Source organism: Cystoisospora suis, assembly GCF_002600585.1.
Source record: "Cystoisospora suis strain Wien I chromosome Unknown contig_477, whole genome shotgun sequence".
NCBI classification, from domain to species: Eukaryota; Apicomplexa; class Conoidasida; order Eucoccidiorida; family Sarcocystidae; genus Cystoisospora; species Cystoisospora suis.
Genome location: NW_027153278.1, coordinates 107251 through 128245, shown reverse-complemented (window position 1 = coordinate 128245; position 20995 = coordinate 107251). Strand labels below are relative to the sequence as shown.

Genomic DNA, 20995 nt, shown 5'->3' with positions numbered 1-20995 from the left:
GCTGGAAGGCAGGTGACCCGGTCATTCGCTGAAACATCAGGGTCTTTTGTTGCTAGCATGCTATGAGACGCGGCAACTTCACTATGTTTCTCGTTCCCACACGCATGTACTCCAGGTTCCACGAAACACGACTTCGAAGGCACACCACCAAACTACAAACCATTCCTCCCACACAACGTGAACGGCTAAAATGCACATCGGACACAGACTCTTCCTTTTCCTTTCCGGTGCCCTCCTTGCCCCAAAGGAGCAACGAAGAGCACCCACTCATGGGGCCTGAGAGCGAGCATGCTTCCGCGTGTTTAGCTGTCACCTCCGTAAGACTGGCGGAATTTGCCGACGATGTGGAGCAGCACGACTGACGCCATAAAGCACAGCGTCATCACCAAGACGGTCTGGGGGCCGCTGAAAAACGGAGAGCATACAAATGAGCGCCGCGTATTGTCCTACTCCACCATGCATGAAAAGCGAAAGGCGACCGACTCTTTCGACATGATGGACTCAGACAGAGATGCAGTCCGCAGACGTATCGCGCTACCACGACTGGGTGAAAACAACTCTCACACGCGTGTATTCCTTGCCGACTTTGGGGCAGACCTTTTTCCTGTTGTCCGAAGAGAAGCGTTGCGACTGTGGCAACGCCGGTTTCAAGACGCAATACGGGGAACGAAGTCCGATAGTTCTGCAACCGCGACTTACATCTTTAGCCCCGGCGCATCTTCAGTGTAGAACTTAAGGATGCCCTGAGACGCAGCCGCAGCTGGACGTGTTCGAGGAGCGCTAGTGCTGCTAGAAGTCCCAGAGCTGCTCGCCACTCTGCGTCTGGAAACAAAGACAAGTTCTCCCACCAACAGCACCTGAGGGCTGTGTCGTAAAGAACAAAACCGCCACACAGGCCTAGTAGCGCCCCCTTCTCGTTGTAGAAGCGCAAATTTAACTCCACCAAGTCATCCTGGACTGCGAGAAACAATAATCACTATCTTCACGAGATCGTGTGAAGTTGTCCCCCAACCGGCAGTTATCAAGCCCCGTGCCAACTCGTGACTGCACGCGGTCACTTGGAAAGTGTAAAGTACAGCGGTTACCGTCGCCAACGCACGATATTAATCACTCATCAGCCTGATCATACGCCCCTGGACACCAACCATACGGTCCAGACACTAACAGTGTGGAGGCGTCTTACCTAACACCAGAGGTGCGGGAGCCCCCAACATGCTGCGCAGCGGAATTTTGAGAAGCGGCGGAATTCGTTCCCTGAAAGCAACGCCAGCAGCAGCAAAAACATGACTCCGCCGACGGACGCCAAGCAAATCTCAGTGGGCAGGCGGCTGCAGCCCGGACAGCAGACCAACGTGTCTATGCCTGAAGGTCGCAAACCAAAGCAGCCTCGAGAAACAATGTTAGAGAAGGAACGTTGCCCGTAGGCGAGCAGAAAAACTCTAACAGACGTCCTGGCGCTGCAGGCAAAAGCAACTCGGGCCGGCTCCCGCCCCCCCTCCTCCACGTTGCGGCATGCGCAAGACGGGACACTACTTTGAAGCAAAAGGCTCAGACATCCTAAGCGGCGCCCAATTTTCTAGCCCTTGTTACAAGCACTAACGACGACACCTACCACCATTTGGAGAGGCGGAAGTTTCTCCGATGAGTGTCCTCTTAGTGCAACAGGGGCGGGTCGCCTGACAAAACGCAATGCTCACAACCGGCCTATCGTGCCGAAGGCCCACAACACGTGATTGCAAACTGCCGCGTCGGAAGAAAGACGAGGCAAAGAGGAAACACGATGAGACGACGACACTCGGGTACAAAAAACAATGGTCACCGGCCTGGGGAACTCAGCTGCGGCGCTGCACGGTGGTCTGAACAGACTGGAAGCGCGAAGCCTGTACGCCGCCCGTCAGATGGTCAAGCCAGCGTACACGCTTGGCCTCTGTTTGCGCATGCAGTGTGATACTGACCCGGCCGAAGTCAACTGAAGAACATCCGCCGATGGAATCCTGTTCGGAAGGTTTGCTCGGATAGCGGTTGCACTCCAAGCTGCAAGGGGGTTTGCTTTTATCGCTGCACCCGCGGGACGGGTAAGCACGGGATAATACCGGGAAACTGCGGAAGGTACACCCGGAAGGTACGGTGTGGGAGCATTGGAGCGGGGGTCAGTCCCGGAGTTTTTGGTTTTTTCTTCTAGGCGAAGGTGGCTTCGGCTGTCTGGAGTAGGTTCACTGGACGGGAAGATTGAAAGCGGGGCAGCGGGACAGCTCTGGATATCCGCCGACATCCACTACCCCGTTTTTCCCTCAGATACTGCGTTACACAGGGCTCAACAATTAGGGTTGTATATTCCTGGCACTACAACGCTCGGAAGTCGACACCGCGGTAGCGGCTTCAGTCTCCGACAAACCTGGCAGCTGGACAAACCTTGGCGTACGACGCCTTGCCCTGGTTACACTCTGCTCTAACACTGGGTACCATGGACGCGTCGCCGAGCCATGCCATTCTAACGCGCAGTGTGGACCGATGTGCCTAGAGGAGCACCGCGGCCCGAGCAGAATCTGGTGAGCTCCGGACCAGTGTTAAGAAACAAACTCTGCCGGGCGTCGGTAGCCGGTTCGCAGTTGGAGTGCCATTATTACTGAAGATCAAACCCGTCATCACCCCAATCCCTTAGTACCTTGATTACTAGGTTTATGTCTCTGATGTTACCTTAAAACGTTTCTTCGTTTTACATTTTGTACTTCCTTTTGTAGGTTGTGTTCTAATAGTATTACATATCTTCTATTTACATCCTAACGGTTCTGCACGGCTTGCAGACCATAGCCGAAAGCCCACTCCCCTGGAAGGGGTTCGTCACCGGCACACAGAATGGTGGGCAGCCACTAGAGTTTCCGCCCCTCCTGGAAATTAGAAGAATTGGTAGCAGTTTCTCAAGGGCCTCCACGAGAAACATATACCATTCCGGATGCGGTGGGTTGTCGTACAGCTTGCTCCGCAGCAAGGTGACAAGGCAGTCTGGGAGACAGTGACTGCGCGCTACACGCCTTCTGGGTCAGGCGGAAAACGCCAGTCGTGCCCATGGCACTCCACAGGGAACTGGTGCTGCCAGCGGAGTGACGGAGAGAGAACCTGGGCTCTCACAACAGGCTACTTGCGCTTATTTTTCTTGGCCTTCTCCGCGGCCGCACGCTCCGCTTCCGCCTTCGCTTTACGAGCTGCGACTCTGTCCCTCTCGCCAGTCGCAACGAAGTCGAAGTTTCGGAACTTAAGCCACTCTTCGGGCCAGCAGTAGGGAAGCCGTGATAACGCTTTAGTAAATTCCCTCGGTTCCAATGGCTCTCCTGGAAGCCGTGCCACCCGTGGGTCAGATAAGACGTAGTCGGTTGCGGTCTCCAGTGCTCCTGCGGTGTAACCATCAGTCATCTAAACGCATTGAACAGCACATGTCTTCCCTTGGGATACTTCTTCACTTGTCGATCTTGAACCCGCGCGCGCAGGCAAGGTGTATCTGAGGGACTGGGACCAGCAAGAGCTTCTATCCCAGAACGACATCGGAGGTCCAGGCTAGATGGGACTGCTCAGACAGGCCGAAAGCTAACAGCTGCGCGCCTCAGTACTGTTTATCCGCTGCCAGCAGATCCAGCTCTCCTGCCTGCCGGCCGCTCCACTCAAATACCTCCGCAAGAGCTACCGGTCTACCCCAGACTCCGAACGGAGTTGTCTCGTCTTGCCGCAGACGCCCGTGACTCCAGCTGCGTCTTTGCGAGTATTTCATTTTTCGGAAGTTGACGGCCCCCCTGCTCGGCCTGTGGCTCCCTTTCTGGAGCAAGCACCTTCACAGCACCTGGTCATGTCATTCCCCACTGGAAAACCATAGTTGTTTTCAAGAAACACGACTCACCTCTGCCAAGACGGAGAGCTTGGCGGTGTCGAGCGTAGGGATTGATACACTTTTCTTTCGTAGATAAGTCTGCCAGAGGACCCGCCTCGACTCGTAGTCGGGAAAGTTAATCCACAGCTTGTGCTCAAAAAAGTCGCTCATGCCTTTCTGATCGAGACGGTCTGAACAGGGCCTTGACGTGCAGCCCACGAGCAGAATCCGGTCGGAGGCACTTAGAGGCCCTCCCGCTTTTTTAATCTGGGAACACGTGTAACAGCTGTGCTGACTACCGGTGTGCGGCACTTCGGAGAGATGAAGACACGGTGCCCGTCCGGGGACTCCAGCAGCAGACTATATCTCCCCGGGTCAGTTCCTCGAAACAAAAAGCCTACCTCTAAAGCGAAGACGAGATACACCCTTCTAATCCGCATGACACTGTTGCTGCCGGCCAGGCTGCAGTCACCTCCGTGATTTTTTCCTAGCCCATCTGGAGGCGCGCGTCCCAGGAAAACCGCCCTTCCGGGGGATAGCGGAAGTGAGATTCAGCGATACCCAGCTGCCCACTTCTAGCAAACCGTGGGGGACCGAGAGGCAGCTTTTCTTTTCCCTGTTGGACGGCTTCGGATGCCCTGAAAGTCCCTCCATCTCTTACCAGATTGAGATGAGCTTTAAGCGTGTCGCGAATCCTCCACGCGGTGGAAGGGTTTTCGAGAGCACTTCCCTTTTTCTTTGGGGGCTTCTTCGGCATGAACACTTCGTCGACGTTGTCAATGTAAATGACCGCGGGAGCGTTCTCTTGGGCCGAAAGGAACGTTTTATGGATCATCAGAGAAGCCCCTGTTTTCGGGTGCTTGTATATGTTCTCAGTCACAGACGGTGACAGGTCGTAGAACATGGCTCCCGCCTCGGTCGCAATGATTCGCGCGATGAGAGACTTCCCTGATCCTGTTTCCCAGTAGGGCAAGCACGTGAAAGATCAGCGAGTGCCAGATTCGTGCGCTGAGATCTTATGAAGATTGCCCAGTGTCGGAGAGTATCTGCACGAAGACCTCCAGCTTGTGCGTGGTAGCAAAGTTTGCCGCACACTCTTCCGACGGCCGACGAAAAACTCGAGAGATTGCTCCGAAGCGTACCAGCTGAGCTTCTCAAAGACAGAGGCGCCCCTTGTCTGAGGGCCTCACAGAGGAGCGCGAGCGACTTGCAGGTTACATAAAGCTGGTCGCCGGCCTATTTGTTCCCTTGCGCCAAGAACAGCTTTTGGCCGGTGTAAAAAATTCTTCACTCCCTTAAAGTTACGCATAGGGGTTCTGAAGCCGCTATGTATACAGGTAGAAAGAAGTAGTCGCGGGCTACAGCCAGCCTACTAGTAGTCAGTGGCCCCTCCGGAACCATTCCCAGAGACACCGGCAACGAGTGCTATCTTCCGCTCAACTCCTCTGCAAGGCAGGTTATCGTCAACGAGTACTTGTCATACCTGGCGGTCCATAGAGTAGGAGAGATTTGGCAGGGAAGCGAGTTTGTTGTCTGATTTCTGTTACGGCCAAGGGCAAGATAATCTGTTCAACGAGATATTGTTTGATGTGCCACATCGTGGGCGGCGGGACAAAATCAGTTGTCGGTAGCGGAGTAAGAGGAAAGCTTCCACGCAGGTCATCGAGAGTGGCTGGCTCGATCGCTTTGAGAATGCCGTCCTTCACCAGATCCGGGAAGATATCTTCGGCAGGGCCGACCAGGCTCATTGCGTTGCAGCATTTTACTTTTTTTTCCTTCCCCTTCTTCTTCTTCTGGCCTCCCTTCTTCTTTTTGGCTGGTTTTTCCTTGATGTAATCCAGTTGCTGGCGAAGACGGGTTAGCTCTTGTTTAAGTATCTCTTCCACCCTCTCGGAGACCTCGGCGTCGACTTGGGGCATCAAACTCTCTCGTGTCAAGGCCTCGTCTGGTTGTTGCTCCTCTTCGGGACGACACTTGAACCGGGCCCAAACTTTCTCAAACTCTTCGATGATGTCTGACAGGTCGTCAACCAGTGTCCGCGCTGGCTCCGATGGAGGTTCCGGCTCTTTAGGCTTCTTCTTGTCTTTTCCGTCCTCTGCAGTTCCACGCAGCGCAGTTACTTCTGGGAGGTCACGAGGCCCTTTCGAGGGCGGTCCCTTTTGATTCGTCCTTCTGGACGGAGTGACGGAAGCCGCGATCGAAAATACGCGGGGAGGCAGAAAATACGCGGGCGAGTCAGAAGTATGCGTGCGGGTCAGGGGCTAGAGCCCTTCTCACAGGTTGCAGTCCGACCTGCAATTCACGTGAGAACCAGGGATTGAAACTCCAGGGAAAGACACTTCTGCGACTTTGGGATCACAACAATAGGGAACCGGGGGGTCGGATGTCTACAGGAGACTTCTCTGTAAGAAGGGGCGCCTAGACACCGGATTAGTTAGGCCGCTTGAGAGGGAAGCCTGAGTGCTGAGAATTAGTATCTCACTTTTCGGGGGCTCAGGCTTTGACTTCGCTTTCGGCGCTGGCTTCTTATCTGCTCCAGGGACGCCAATTTTGTACGGTCGCCCGTCCGGTGGAGGGGGCGGCACGCCGTCGAAGTCCTTCATGCGATCTTCGACAGAACTCGGAAGGGCACCGACTTGCCTCCTAAATTCAAGCATCCACTCCCGGCCTTCATCCACTCGCGTCCGCTGCATGAACGCTCAGCGTAAGCGTACCATAGAAGACAGGCACTGGTCTTGCACCCAGATTTGAGAGGCTGCAGAGTTGGCCTCGTGACAGTAGAGTTCTGAAGAAAACTTGAGGTCCCTGGGGTGGAGCCTATTTCCTTGGGAAAGGCAAGACAGCCAGTGCTGCTCCCGCACCACTCGAACGACACACCCCCACTCGCACGGACACTGTCTGTTTGATGGGGCTACCCGAGGGACGCTCACGTCGAGAGCTACGTACCAGCATCTCGCAAGCGACGTTGTTTCTCAACCACTCAAGCTGTGACTGCTGAGCATCGTGATGTGCTTTGGCTGCCTCAATTTGGAAGATCTTCCGTCTCTTCAAAATCTGGTCCAGGAAGTGCTTGTCCTCCGCGTCTGAACTGCCGTCGCCGCACTCGTCGAAGTCGAGGCCCCAGAATTTCAGGTCGGCTTGCCTTTCGAGCAACACTCGGCTCCTAGCCACATGACCCCGCCAGGCTGCTTGGATTGTTGTAGCTGCACTACACTCCCTGAACGGATCAGCTGAACAGCACACACCGTGGGCTTGGAAAGGTCAGAAGAAAGGCACGCAAGGGAAACGAGGTTCGAAGTACACGACGGGAGTACGGACGGCACAAGAAATGTACCACGGCGGTGTAACCACTTTCGTGTAATCGCCTCGTGATAACAGAGGGGCTTTGTATCGTAGTAACAATGATAGCCTAGCTCTATCTGCTGCTGAAGTAATGGGAGAACCCGCACTGTAGGCTGCCATCATGGCCGAGTCTCCGGAGTAGTGCCTACCCACTCACACCGCTACGTGGACGTTGCCGCGTGGAGACCAAGTGGGCGAGGTGCCGTGTACGTAGTGGTTGGGCGGCCACGACGCGAAGCGTACACGCTAACAAAGAAAAAGAACATAGGGAACTTCGTCGACAGCGCTGACCTTCTTCGGCGAAGGAGGCTTCCTTTTCTCTCCTTCTCCGGATGGAGCTCAGGAGTTGAAGACGCCTGATACTTGCTCTGCCCCTCTCATGACGAAGGATCAGCGCCCTGGCCTCTTCCCGGCTCAGTTCCGGAGCTACCCTTGCCGGGGATTTGAGGTTGTCGAAGACCAGCTGCTGCTCTTCTGAAAAGCAGAAAGGAAAACCGAAAGCGGTCGGCACGCGTTTCCCCTCTGTATCCGAATCCAGTCCCCGATTGCTGCTAGCACCTGGCTGCCGAAGTGCTTGAGCCCGAACTTGGCGCAGCCCACGGTTTTCACCCCGTGGCTCTCGGGTCAGTACGAGTTGTAGAAAAACACATAGGTGGCCGGCGCCTATAGCGTATAGACTACAGCCCCCACGACGACCTGAAGAAGCGAAGCTACAGTGGTGTGAAGGGTCGAGTGTGAATCTCACGTCTTCCCGCACAGTGTTATCAGCTAGCGAAAAAGTGCGATCGTGTCACTAGCACTCATCCTTGAGAAGGTCCCCAAGTGTTATGACAACTCGTGTTGTGCCAAGCCAATTCAATATTTTAGTAACAGTAGGTACTGCATTCATAATCAGGCAATACTGAATGGAACCCGCTGTTTCGCTTGAATAAACGCGTGCCCGGACATCAGTGCCCTCCACTACGGACCGCGCAGCTCTGTAGCGAACCTCGAAGAGTTGCTGCCCAGTACTTGAGCTTCTGCATCTTCACGTCCAGTGTATCCGCGATGGCGGGGTCATCTCTCAAGTACCGGGGTAACCGAAGCAGCGCCTGCTCCGGTGTAACGTCCAAATACGATAAAACATCTGTGATGTACAGATGAGGACAACCCTCGCGGGGACTAGTATCAATGACCAATTTCTTTAACTCCAGGATCCTCCGTAAAAGTCCGTCCAACAACTTGCGGATGTGCAGTCGCTTCTGCGGCTGCGTGACATGGTGATGGCACTCCTCGATCTCGTTTGTCGCCAAGACATATCGTACATACAACCGTGTCACTTTCGGATTGAAAATTGCTGCCTCTTGCGACGTTCCTGGTAGTTGCGAGCAGTCTTGCTCAAGCTGGAGCAGTTCCTTAAGATCTTCCACCGCACGAGCCCACTTGTCATTATATGTCTGGTGCGACATGTTGCTTGGGTGGGAGTGACAAGTGAAAATGAGACGGGAGACTCATGACCGTCAAACGGAAACCGCAACCCTAGCACGGCTCCAGATTCATACTCCACTATCGTATCCTCTGCCACCTTCTTCCAGTTGCGTGGCAATCGGAAGCATTGTCAGTCTACTGTCTCCCTCGCGAAGGCGAGTTCTGTTTTTGTCTGCAGGGAATCACCGGAAAGACCTGCAGCTACAAAACTCCCCCAGCAACACACAGGGCCAGAAGCCCGGTTTATTCAAAGCCGTTCAGAGACGTCCCTCTCTCTCACTACTCTTGGTTTAAGGAGGGTGCCCCGTGAAGTAAACTCGGAGTCGATCTGAGCTCGCCGCCTGACAGTCGCATGCGCGGACCTCCTTCACTGAAAACACTGCCCCCAATGAAGGTTCTGCGTTCGTCGCCAGGTTCACACATATCCGGGAGGCGAAGTGTCGGCCTGCTGTCTAGAGTGCTGGGTGTGGATCTTCTTCAGATCAAGGAGCTAACCGGTCCGGGCTCTTCAGAACGCGCTCCCCGACAGCGAACCTGCGAGACTGGGTGATCGTGGGCCTGCATGCAGCAGCGTGTACTCGTTTCCCCACTAGGGAGGCGAAAGCCCTTTCAAGCGTTGTCCTCCGTGGTGAGGGTCCAAAAGCAGGCATCTGAGTGCTGAGCATTCTTTCTCATTTTCGGCCTTCAGCCGATGCATAGAGTGAAGCCAGTGAAACAATACCGGATGTGGCGGCATTCACTTTTCCTGCACGTTGTTAGTTGCATTTCCGACTCAGCCGTCTCCGTATTATTCACCGCCGTCCCCATTGTGGATATTAACGCAAAACAAAGTGTAGTACAATATTCTCCAGAGGAACACAGGCGACAGCAGACACATACGCACTCGCACAAAAGCTCAGTTCAGCACCTGCGCAATAAAGCTCGGGCTTGGACGGTTGTTTCAGAATACTGAAGCACGAGTTACTTCCGCTCCGGTCGGGACCATAGCAGCAATAGCCTCGCAGGCAGCTGACGAGAGGGAAGCGGACTGCGAGGCTACCCGACTTGGTGACGGGTTTTCTCCGAAGTACAGCACGCTGGGCGTCTTTCGGACCATCTTCTTGGAAACAACCTTCACCAGCGAGGCACGTGTGCAATTTGCTCACTCCGATGGGCAGCAGCCAGTCCAGCACGTTTTACGGGCCTCAACACGACAAGCAGAGCGTCTACAGGTCAAAAAAACTGTCAGTCGAGTCCTGCGCTCTTTTAACGAGCGCTGTTTGCAGAAGCTTGCTAACTGCAACATCGCTGCTACCCCGCTAGGAAGACGTGCGTAAGATCTGCATTAGCCCGCGTCGAAGTACGCGAGTACCGTGCTCGGAGCGTGTTGTCAGCGCTGTACCATTGTCGATACACTGGTAGGCACCATCGTAAACAACTGGGCCCCGGCCCAAGGAGACACTAGGGAAGCCAGAACAGCCTCGAGCCTCGCTGCGCCCAAACAGCATACGATGGGCAGCTTCTGGTGGGAGCCACCCGGACCTTTGCTCCTCGCGTTACTCGTGCTCCCAGACAGCTTTAAAACTCTGACTTTCTGAACAAAAGAGAGTGTGCCCAGCACCTCTGAGACAGCTGCCTTATTACTGATGGTCTAAGGTGAAGTGGACGGTGGTCCCGGTCCCCCAGCGGGACTGCCCTTGCTGAGCAGCCAACAGCGGGGTCAGTCCTTCTCTTCCCCGGCTTCTAGAATGAACTGCAACTACGGAAACAGCTACACCTCACCTCGGGCTGCTCAGGCTCCACTACGGTCTGCGCCGGTGGTGTGGCCAGCCAGAGGTACACTACCAGTCTCGCTTTCAGAAAAGGACAATAGCTTAACACAGCATTGTTACAGAAGAGTCTGCGGTGACAGGGTCGCGCTACAATGGCATCAAACTAACGGGAAACGCAGCGTACATGAAGTCACACACAAGCCCTGGCAGTCTTTTTCTCGGCGCTGTCTCGAAAGCGAGAATTACCCGCTCCCCCGCGATATCGCCAACCCAGGCGATGCATCAACAGCAGATTCTTACAGCAGATGCGTAACACTCGCGAAGCCGGCTGTTCCCAAGGTGACCCGGAAAGGTCTGTTCTTCACATTGTCTTGCTTGCATGAAGGCAGAAGCGCTCCTTTTCGTATGACGTTGAGGTGAGTCTGGCGTGATAGAAAGCGGTCGAGCAAAAAGACGATCAGCAGTGCTCTAGAAGATCGCACCTTGCAGGCCGAATCCGCTCCAGGCCTTCTCCTTCAGTCATCGAAGCGAAAAGGCATGAGTCTCTTAAGCGCTTCGGTGGGCGAAGAATGGCCATGCCTTTGTGAAAATAGTCAGATTAGGCATGAATACAAGGATCGGAAGAGCGAACTTCAGAAGGTTTGATGGCTTCGGTAAAAAGAAGATGTCTGATCCGCCTGTAGTCACGCTCGTCATGTGTCCAAGCAGTCCTTGAGGCATTCCAGAAAAGACTGAGAGACATTCGCTGTTCGATTTGAGCAATGGTTCACGTACACCAGTTGCCGACGACGAAGATGCACCCCCGTCATGTCGCTGGCGGCCGGTGAAGGCCGAAGGAACCGGGGCGCAGTATGCGCGTTCACGCCAAAGGAAAGGCATTGTGGACGGCGTTTTTGTGCAAGGTGAAACCGTGCTCACAGGATCTCAGCTCATGCAAGCCGGGACACGCGACGGGTTGTGATGAAAGCTCAGCCGATTTCCAGACAGAACACTTGGTAGGCGGCGCTCAACACAGACGGCTCTGAAAGTTTCCCTTCTCTGACACTCTCCACACGTGCAGCTTCCCGGAGTGCGCCGTGCAGAGAGCTGTGATTCCTCGAAGACTGACAGCACACGACAAAACGACAGCTCTCCTTAACTGCGGAGTTCGGCCGGATGCATGACAGGTTTGTAACACACAGCGCACGGAACTTCAGCTGGCGTCATTCATGCCTTCGGGGCCACGCATGGCGCATGCGTGGTAACGGTTGTGCGCTTCAAAGCGGGTGCGGGAGTGTACTGATTAGCTGGTAAGTCTACTTACCAGGAGTCATCTGTGTAGGTTGAGATCAGTGGCTCTATCCGATTCCCCGAAGACCGGAAACTCTTCACGGGACGTCCGATCACCGAAGAAGTGGCCGGGCCGTTCTCGACAAAAGCGGTGACATGTGTACGAGGGAAGTCTCAGTTAGACCAGGTCGATGCTCCAGTCCCTGCAGGCCGACCGTCGACGAGTGTGCTAAAAGAGTGACAAAACCGGAGCAGAGAGCTCTGTTCTTATTTCCCGCTGCTAGAGTGCCTACAACTTCCTGGTTGTTTAGGACCGATTGGCTCTTATTGACGACTATTCTCGCGGTGCCGTTCCAACAGAGCGTGGTTCAGAAAACGAGCGAGTAGTTTCGACCTGCGTAACAGTGAGAGGCTGGCAAGCGAGCTCTCAGTGTGCGCTTGAGAGTCCTCTACATAAATCCAGCAGCTGTCGTTCGGTACTGAACGTCCCCCTGGCGTCTCTCCTGGACAAAGCGGGCCGTGGGTGCAGCGTGCGCTCTTGTACAGAAAAGAGATTTGACGAGTTCCACGTAGTGGTATTTGTCGATTCCACGTACTGGTACTCCTCTGTGATACTCCTTCGTGTCTTTTTAACGGGGGCTGGGTTTTTCAGGGAGCTCCCCTCCCGCATCTTGGAAGATTGTCGTCCATCCGGGCGTTTAAAAGAGCGATCTTTTTGGCTGGTTCATGGCTTGGTTGAGTGGGTGCTGTTGAGAGGTCTGATCTCGTCGATTGCACTTTGTCTTCTGTACACAAAGATTGCTTTCGTCTCCTACTCCCTCTCATCCTCATTTGCCCTTCAGTACGGGTCCGCGCTCTTGCGTTTCCTCCTTTCGCGTTCGTCAAGCAGAATTTCTCACTAGCCCCATGTGCATTTCGTGTTTTTAGACTGAGCAGAATGCGGAGATCTGTTGCACTCCCGTGCGGGAGTTGTCTAGGTCCCACTCGTGGGCTCTCCCTCTTCCGTCTTTTTCCATTGTCTGCTTGTCTTTTTTGCCGTGGTGTCTGTAATCTACCTGGCTCCTCCGCCAGGGCGTTCTCTTCTCGTCACTCCTGCATCCGTGGGAGTGGAGGACAGGTGTCTGTCCGGAGGCGGGCTCTCTCTCAAGCTGAAAGTCACTCGTCAAAGGAGGATATCATCTCTGTCCCTTGTGCGTCTGTAGCTGCCCTTGATTTTGTGAACAAAAGGTCACAGCAGAAACAGGGCACACAACGTACTTCACTTTCTTCTCACCAGGAATGTCCGTCCTCTCTGTGGACGTCTCCAGTCCTTTTTTCTCTACCATCCGTCACCATCGCCGCACAACCTAAGGGACTACCTCCAGTTGGCACTTGTCCTTTCTCCTCTTCTTTCTCTTCTCGTAGTTCTTCTTTGGCCCGAGACTCAAGCAGACTTCCAGCGGCTCTTCTCTCGTCTCCTAGTTTCACCCCCGGACGTCTTGTTTCTTCTATCCCGGCCCTTTCTGGTCCCTACAATAGTCAGAAGGTTTCCTCCTATACTACACAGTCGACGTCGGCTTCCTGCAGCTCAAAGGACGTGGAGACAGCATCGACTCTTTTTTCTTCTTCCGAATCAAGAGAGAAACCAGGGACACAGCCACAACAAGAAGAAGCACAGAGTCAGGGAAAAGAAGAAGAAGATTTCTTTCCACAGAAAGGACACGTCGGTCCGCGTCCTGTGTATCTTGACTATCAAGCGACGACAGTTGTCGATCCTAGAGTCACAGATGCGATGCTGCCCTTCATGTATGAGAAATTCGGAAACCCTCATTCAAGTTCTCACTCTCTTGGTTGGGAAGCTGGCGCAGCTGTCGAGCATGCAAGGTAAACAAAGAAACATCTCAGTAAATCATCTCCTGACGAGTGCTCTAATCTTACCAGTCTTGCTTGTCGAAAAGGAAGCTGCAGATTTGTCATCTCTCTCTCTCAGAGTTCTTTTTTTTTCCCGTTCTTCTGTCTTTTTAGCGGGCTCCTATCAACTCTTCATTCGATCTATTTGATGTTGTCGGAGATCTGGGTAGATACACATAAAATCTAGTGTTAGTAGTGATACTCACAGCCGCTGTACTGAAGAAAGAAAGCACAGAAAGCGCAGATATTTCCTCTACACGTAGTTAAGGGACTTTCTTTCCTTTTCCACATCGTCAGATCTTCTTTCTTTCACAGATGATATGAAGGAGGAAGGAAGGCTCGGAAACTGCTTCAACTCTCACACCTTTCTTTTCTCGCTTCATATCTTTCCTCGTGCTTTTCGTACCTCCAAGCTATGAAGTGGCTGATAATAAGAATTCTCCGGCTATACGCGCATGTAGTAGATGAGGGATGAGCTTTCTCAGTCGATACAAAGAAGTGTTCTTTCTTTCCGGATCCACGGTATGTAGGATCCTTTGTAACACCTTCAGCACGGATACACCTAACGCATGTAAAGCACTCAGCTAGCCGTTGAAAAAGACAGTGAAGAGTTTCTTAGCTTCACGTCATCGTCGTGACTTACTACTAGTAGTGCGAAGGGATTCACTGTGGTCGTAAATCTTAGAAAGGGTCGATTGTGAGCAAGTCGATTGATGAGCTCATACGCTTTTCTCATTCTCTGATGATGAGATGATGGGATAGACATTCCTCAAGAAAGGCGGAAATCCCTCCTCATATATATGTCTAGTTTGTCGGCTTTCACTCGAAGTTGTCCTCAGAAGTCTAGCTGATTCACCCGGCGGTCGTCATGCTACATTTCTGAAGTCTTCAAGTGTCCGTCTGTCAAGACATATATTTCTGTATGTATGCTGTATATACGTATATATGTCCTGTATGCATATATATCTGTGTGATTGGACCGAGTGTCTCTGCATACGTACCCGTATACATGCCTCATATATATATATATATATGTATATATATATATATACTTGTATGCACGTCTACGTGTACCTGTGTAGATCCCATCATTTCTCTCATCTCAGTCATAAACGTATATAGGTGTAGTTACATCAACTTGACTATACACTGGGTATATCTGCATATATATGCATACGCGTCTCTTTGCATCTCTTCTGCCAGGTTCTTTTCGTCCCGTGGTGGTGTCTCTGAATAATTTTCTCTGCAGACAACAGGTGGCATCGGTCCTAGGGCTTCCACCAAATCGAGCAAGAGAAATCATTTTCACATCAGGAGCTACGGAGAGTAATAACCTAGCGATCAAAGGAGCCGTTCACTACTACTGCAAACAAAATTTCCCGGTACAGTTCAATAAGAATCCGAAGAATAAGGATTGCCAGGCAAGACCTCGTCGTCATATCATCACAACTCAGCTGGAACATAAATGCGCGTTGCAGTGCTGCCGTATGCTCCAGCTAAGGCATAAGGAGACGAATGGTCTAGATGGCTGTGAAGTCACCTTTCTCCCGGTTAAATCGGATGGTTTAGTAGATTTAGCCGAGCTTGAATCGGCTATACGACCCGATACACTACTTGTCTCTGTGATGCATGTCAATAATGAAATTGGAGTCATGCAAGATCTTCAAGCCATCGGAGATATCTGCAGGAAGCACGATGTCCTCTTTCATACAGGTAAGAGGAACAAAGAAAGACATCTCTCGTCTATCGTCTTCACTTTATTGTCTGTCGTACATCCAAGTCAGTGTCGACGTTTCTTCGGATTCTCCTGTATCTATCCGATCTCCTGTATACGTTCCTCGGTATCCGCCGATATCTAGACATCTTTACAAACAATGTTAGAGATATATGCAGTTGCTGCGAGCGTGTGTGTAGTGTAGGCGTTTCTGGATATGCGACGTGATGGATGCTTGTGTATAACCGTGCATGGTTGGAGTCCCTAGGCTGTTTTACATGAATGTTTATGGTCAGACATAGGTAGACGAGAGTCTATAGATTTGTGTACACGCTGTGATATATATATATATATATATATGCATATATATATATATATACATTTACGTGTGTAGAGAAAGTCTTCATCGTCCTGGTGTCGGCATGCAATGTGAAGAGGCAGGAGACGGATGGGAAGGAAATCTGAGTACTCTGAAATGGTGAAAGAAGTACAAGAAAAAGATTTCCCTCACCGTCTTGTTCCTTTCATCTGGAATCTGGAATTTTTCTTGTGTATCTCTCCATCTTCACAAGAGAGATGGATCCAAATAAGAGTTCCTTCTCGTTCTGTTTTTTTTTTTACCTCAGTCGACGGAAAGAAATTGTGTCTTTTGTGGTGAACGTCTTTCCAACAGATGCAGCACAGAGCACAGGGAAGGTTCCTATAGATGTAGATAAGCTAGGCGTTGATCTTCTCTCTGTCTCGGGACATAAAATCTACGGCCCCAAAGGTATTGGAGCTCTCTTTGTACGTGCACATAAACCTCGTGTACGCCTACAGCCGATCATCGACGGGGGAGGACAGGAGCGAGGTCTTAGAAGTGGTAAGTGATGAGAAACTTTTCTGAGATCAACAGAAAGAACTCCCTACAATCCTTGCAAAGAGAAAGCAGAAACATTTGTAGACAGAGTTCCAGCGTAGCTACATACACGCCAAGGTTCTTCAACTTCCTTTTGCTTCTACGAGAAAGGTGTTGACCTCAATCTGTCCTTGTGCAGCAGTCCTTGTCGCTCTACTATATCTATCTATCTGTCTATCTATCTTGTGGTATTTATTTCTCTGTATGAAGATACTCCCTCCAGCGAGAATCCTTGACCATGATGCATCTGTTCCGTGAAAGACGTCGTCCCTAAGGCAATAGTATCTAAGCAGGAGTTTCATTGCTGAGCAGCTTGGTCGTGATCTCTTTCTCTTTATTTATTCTTCTCTCTTTCTGCTTTCCCTTCTCGTGTTTATTCATTCTCTCGAATCAGTAGAAGTCAATTCTCTTTCTTGTTTGTTTCAATTCTCCGTGTTTTGTCTGCAACTTCAGGGACTTTAGCGACGCCTCTTTGTGTAGGCTTGGGAGCTGCGTGTGAGCTCGCTCTGAATGAGATGGAGAACGATTCACGTCATGTTTCGCGTCTCTCTAACCTTCTTCTCGACGTAAGGAAAGATTACAGACAAGATGGTGTGTGCGTGAAGAGTTCTTCACGACTTCTTGGTAATCCGTCGTATCCTTAGGGTTTCTTCAATTCTAGCACCGAGACTGTGAGCTTCCTTTTCATATAGAAGTTGGTAATTCTATCTCACTGTAGCGGTGGTATATATATATATCTAAATGTCAGAAGACACGTGGAGATAGACCATCCATCTATAACGGTAGTCACAGATGTAGGTGGATATAGATACAGATGCATAGAGATATATCTATTACATACTTGAAGCTCTGCCTCACTATCTATCTATCTATCTGCCGTTTGTATTCTTTTGAGCTGAAAGGATTGTATATACGCGAGACCCTTCTGCTTTTCCCTATTGATCATTCTCCCTTGTCATCCCTTCTTCCTGTTTTTCCTTTGTTTCCTATCTTCTCTAGCCATGCATTCCCTCATACTAAGGACACTCTAGGTTGAAGCTATCTCTCTAGATACTCATCCAGGCAGGGCTAGCTGTATGTTGGAACTCGATTCACATCGCACCAAGCATTTTCCTCGTATGCAAGACACTGAATCTAGAGAGCTTCGGAACGTCGATCTCTCTTTATATTTCTCTCTCAATTACAGAGTTGCTTGACATGTTGTGTGTGTGTTCTTGTTCTCTTGTTTGACTCCATGCTGCGCAGATTGTTCGTGAGAAGGTTCCTGATATCGAAGTGAACGGCAGTCTGACCCATAGATATCCAGGAAACTTGAACATCTCCTTCACCTTTGTAGAGGGTGAATCTCTTATTATGAGTGTGCGAGACGTGGCGGTTTCTTCAGGTAAGATGATTCATACAGGGTTTTCTTCGTCGAGAGACAGGTGGAAGTGCCCCACACACCTAGTATATGGGGAGAGTGTACATACACTGGGTTGGCGGTGATGAGGAAGTGATAACGACATAAATCACTTCCGTCTGTCTTCTTTGCCTCTTCTTCGAGTTTGAAGACTTACAGTGGCCAAGCAAGTCTGTTGTGTCTCTACGTAAGCATAGAGAGGTGTCTATATTCATGTACTTATACATAAGTATACATATCGATCTCCGTGCGTCTCATCTTGTTCATTCCTGTTCAGTCTGTGGGAGGTGAAGGGTTGCTTCATTCCGCATCAGACACTGGGAGTTCTTTCATCTCTCTCCATCAAAGGTCTCTATAGAGAAGTCGAAAGTGCATGCGTATCTATCTCGTGTATGCACTAGACTGGACAGTAGCTCGTAATTTTCTTTCGTTCCGTTGTGTTTGAGTGGGGTCGATAAGAAGGAGTCTTTCTGCCTGTGAGTTGTCTCTTTCCAGCCTCTTTCTTCTTCTTGAACTCTTCCGTTGTCTTCCCTCTTTATGCAAGTTTCTGGATTTTTCTCTATCTTTCTTTTCTGTGCAACTTTCTCTCTGTCTTCAACATTCTTCCTTTCTTTTGATGTTTAGGCAGCGCGTGCACGAGCGCATCATTGGAGCCGTCGTATGTCCTTCGAGCTCTTGGTGTGGGTGAAGAAGTTGCCCATACTTCTCTTCGATTCGGATTTGGTATGTTGTTGTCTTCTGTCTTGTCTTCTTCCCCTCCTCCCTTTTTCGACTCTCTCATCTATCTACTTGCTCTCTCTCTCTTTCCGCGTGGTGTATTTACAGCATTGCATTCTTTCTTCGGTGTATCTCTGAGCCTTCCTTTCTGTCTGTCTTCTGTTCTCATTCACCCTTTCCACTAGTTGAGAAGACATAGAGACTTCCTGCGATTTTCATTCAGTCCCGTGGTCTTATGGAACGATGGTGAAAGATACGGGTGAACTTTGTGTCTTTTAATGTCTCAGGGAGATTCACAACGGAAGAAGAAGTCCGGCACTGCGCACAGAGACTTGTAAAGCAAATTCATCGTCTACGTGAACTTTCTCCTCTCTATGAACTTGAAATGACCAAGAGACGTGCTATCGCCTCAGGTGTATCCCCTAGCGATGAAACAGAAGGAAGTGATGGCTTTATATGGACATAAGTCATGTACAGACAGATAGTGATATGTGTGTCAACGTGTATTTGTATATGCGACTGGATGTATCATTCTCAGCATCCGTTTACCGCCAGCAAGTGATGGCTTCGTAGGGACACCATTCATTTGGACATATCTATATATATATATATGTAGGTGTACATTCTCGTACATATGCTATACAAAGAGTTTATGTATTCATCTTTGGAATACATCTGTATAGCATCTATATTAGGTTCCGTGGTGGTCTACTCGGTGTCCTCTGCATCGGTGTACGGGTTAACTCGCATGCAGTTCTTCATCTTCTGTTAGAGATAAGAAATGCTGAAGCGAACATTTCAGGTTTTGTTTTTGTTCTCCATCGAGTAAAGAATTTGAGGAGATGTCGAGGAGAGAGGCACTTTGTCTTTTCTTCTTTTTCATCTTCTCCGTAGTTGCGTTGCTATGAAGTCTCCTTTGGTACATGGCTTTTTCTCTTTTTAATCCTTCTAGCTGCTGAAGGACATGAAGTGGACATGCATGTTTCTTGCGCTGTCTTGAATTTTCATCTGTGTTTTCGGTGTGTATCCATCTATACTCGGTACCCCCGCCTTTTGAGAGAGCAGATTGATGGGTCTTAGTGAGATAGGTGGAGATCGAAAGAAGGATGGGAAAGGGAGAACCGAGAGTTGAAGCTGAAAGTGCATGTAGGATGATGACGTTGAATCGATGGAATATACGGGAGTAATGCAGAGAAAGGGAAGGAAAAGATGAGATTCTTTCTCTCCTTTCTGTTAGGTAGATGCCTCATCAACGGAGTTGTCCTCTTCAACATCATCATTGTCTTGGATTTTCGCTTAGAACAACAGGGAGGGAGTGAGGTTTCTTATGTTGGACTTCGTTCTCTGTATGTATCTATGTCTTAAGATATTTGGAGATCTCTTTCGCTTCTACAAGGAAAGTTCGACTCTCTCAAGAAGAGGAAGAAAAGAGGGGTGTTTTTCTCGGGCAATCCTCGTACGTCAGCCGACCACTCTGGGGCGGAGGGCGAGGGTTCAAAAGGTGTAAGGTCAAGTAATACGAAAGGAGTAGTACATGGGGCATTCTTTTTCAGCGGAGTGTGTGACCTTGTAGGGAAGAAATAAATGTCTTTTTTCTTCTTCTGCTTCTGAGACCTCTACCTTCTGTCCGTGTTGAATTTCTCTCTTCCTCATCCACCAATGCTGGGTATTGTTCGTACTCCGCAAAATAGGAGAGAGAGAGACTGTAAACGCTTGTGATTTTGAGAAGAGAGACAAGGAAAAGGAGGGATGGTGCTCGAAACGAAGGAAGGCATCGCCTTGAGAATTTTTTTCCCTCTTTTCTTCGATAAAATTGATTTTATGCGTAGAACTTTCTGGTGGTTTTTCGCTCTGGATTTGCTGATGGCATCCACCGCTAGAGATATGCATGCGAGAGACATCACGCCTTAGCGCCTGTCGTCCCTTGTGTGCGCAGCAACTTCGCTTTCAAAAAGTATACATAAGAATTCTTCGGATCTTCTCACTCCAGTTACGGTCTGTACATATCTCGGTGTACAGGGAGCTTATATATATACAGTAAGGCGAGCTTGCGTAGACGTGTGTGTGCTGCCCCGCGCCTAGCAGTCGCGACACCACGCGGGTCTGCAGTCCTCCGGCTTGCTACAACGGCCCGACCGCCTTGCCAACCTAACCGAGTCGCAGTGAAGCTAGACGAAGAAGCGATTTCCTCTGACACACTTAGAACTACGACCCGAGCTCCTCTCTCGCTCGAGGCGATGGCTGGCCTCGTGCGACGAGATGCGATCTGTCGTTTCCGGGCGTTTTTCACGCTACGGCTACGTTCAGGCGACACCGTAGAGCACGGACGAACGTTCACCCTTCTCTTGTCAGCCGCACTCTTCATATCGTAGCCTCAAGGAATGAACACTCTCTAAAAGCTATCGGCCCTGTCCCAGGTGCTGGTCACATGCTTCTTCAACCTGCTACACACACCACGAACTCTATACGTCTTGTTTCTCCGCACCTCACACCACCGAGCCGCACTTCTTAGCTTAAACCAAAGCATAAGGAAAATCTTGGCTTCACTGAGTCAATAAGTTTCGTAACGTCTCCCCACGTAAGAAGAATATCTGCGCCCTTGCGGGAACGTTGCAGACGTTATTAACATGCTACACCTCTTGAGGCGGGTGGCCCTCCTCGGCTTGGCCCGCTTCGCTAGTCCCGTGTC

The 20995-nt window shown here is 50.7% G+C and overlaps 4 protein-coding genes across 4 annotated transcripts; 1 reads left to right on the top strand and 3 right to left on the bottom strand.

The window, feature by feature from the left end:
- Positions 1-280: 280 nt before the first annotated feature.
- CSUI_001208 (protein transport protein sec61 subunit beta) lies at positions 281-2000 on the bottom strand. The gene is made up of 4 exons (XM_068061414.1): positions 1613-2000; positions 1184-1254; positions 700-822; positions 281-405 (listed from the first exon to the last, which is right to left on the bottom strand). Exons 1-4 carry the CDS (start codon positions 1616-1618, stop codon positions 303-305), a joined length of 303 nt encoding a protein of 100 aa, XP_067926616.1. The 5' UTR covers positions 1619-2000; the 3' UTR covers positions 281-302.
- A 1135-nt stretch (positions 2001-3135) lies between these two features.
- On the bottom strand, positions 3136-8653 carry CSUI_001207 (aaa family protein; the record flags this gene model as incomplete). Its single annotated transcript, XM_068061413.1, has 7 exons — positions 8190-8653; positions 6806-7089; positions 6342-6546; positions 5343-5954; positions 4521-4813; positions 3890-4126; positions 3136-3411 (listed from the first exon to the last, which is right to left on the bottom strand). The coding sequence occupies exons 1-7, from the start codon at positions 8647-8649 to the stop codon at positions 3136-3138; spliced, it is 2367 nt and encodes a 788-aa protein (XP_067926615.1). The 5' UTR covers positions 8650-8653.
- A 1964-nt stretch (positions 8654-10617) lies between these two features.
- On the bottom strand, positions 10618-11598 carry CSUI_001206 (uncharacterized protein). Its single transcript, XM_068061412.1, has one exon. The coding sequence runs from the start codon at positions 11296-11298 to the stop codon at positions 10966-10968; it is 333 nt and encodes a 110-aa protein (XP_067926614.1). The 5' UTR covers positions 11299-11598; the 3' UTR covers positions 10618-10965.
- Positions 11599-11719: 121 nt separating this feature from the next.
- CSUI_001205 (class v superfamily protein) lies at positions 11720-20284 on the top strand. The gene is made up of 7 exons (XM_068061411.1): positions 11720-13551; positions 14828-15291; positions 15966-16154; positions 16644-16756; positions 17436-17574; positions 18214-18312; positions 18594-20284. The coding sequence occupies exons 1-7, from the start codon at positions 12626-12628 to the stop codon at positions 18770-18772; spliced, it is 2109 nt and encodes a 702-aa protein (XP_067926613.1). The 5' UTR covers positions 11720-12625; the 3' UTR covers positions 18773-20284.
- Positions 20285-20995: the final 711 nt, after the last annotated feature.

What these genes read in the sequence shown, in the direction of transcription:
- CSUI_001205 (XM_068061411.1), top strand. Translation starts at nt 12,626, where the DNA reads ATGCGGAGATCTGTTGCACTCCCGTGCGGGAGTTGTCTAGGTCCCACT. An exon ending in GCAGCTGTCGAGCATGCAAG is followed by an intron (nt 13,552 to 14,827) that starts GTAAACAAAGAA and finishes TTTTCTCTGCAG; the next exon opens with ACAACAGGTGGCATCGGTCC. An exon ending in GGAGCGAGGTCTTAGAAGTG is followed by an intron (nt 16,155 to 16,643) that starts GTAAGTGATGAG and finishes CTGCAACTTCAG; the next exon opens with GGACTTTAGCGACGCCTCTT.
- CSUI_001206 (XM_068061412.1), bottom strand. Translation starts at nt 11,298, where the DNA reads ATGCCTTTCCTTTGGCGTGAACGCGCATACTGCGCCCCGGTTCCTTCG.
- CSUI_001208 (XM_068061414.1), bottom strand. An exon ending in TCCCGCACCTCTGGTGTTAG is followed by an intron (nt 823 to 1,183) that starts GTAAGACGCCTC and finishes CTTTGTTTCCAG; the next exon opens with ACGCAGAGTGGCGAGCAGCT. An exon ending in GATGCGCCGGGGCTAAAGAT is followed by an intron (nt 406 to 699) that starts GTAAGTCGCGGT and finishes TCCGTTTTTCAG; the next exon opens with CGGCCCCCAGACCGTCTTGG.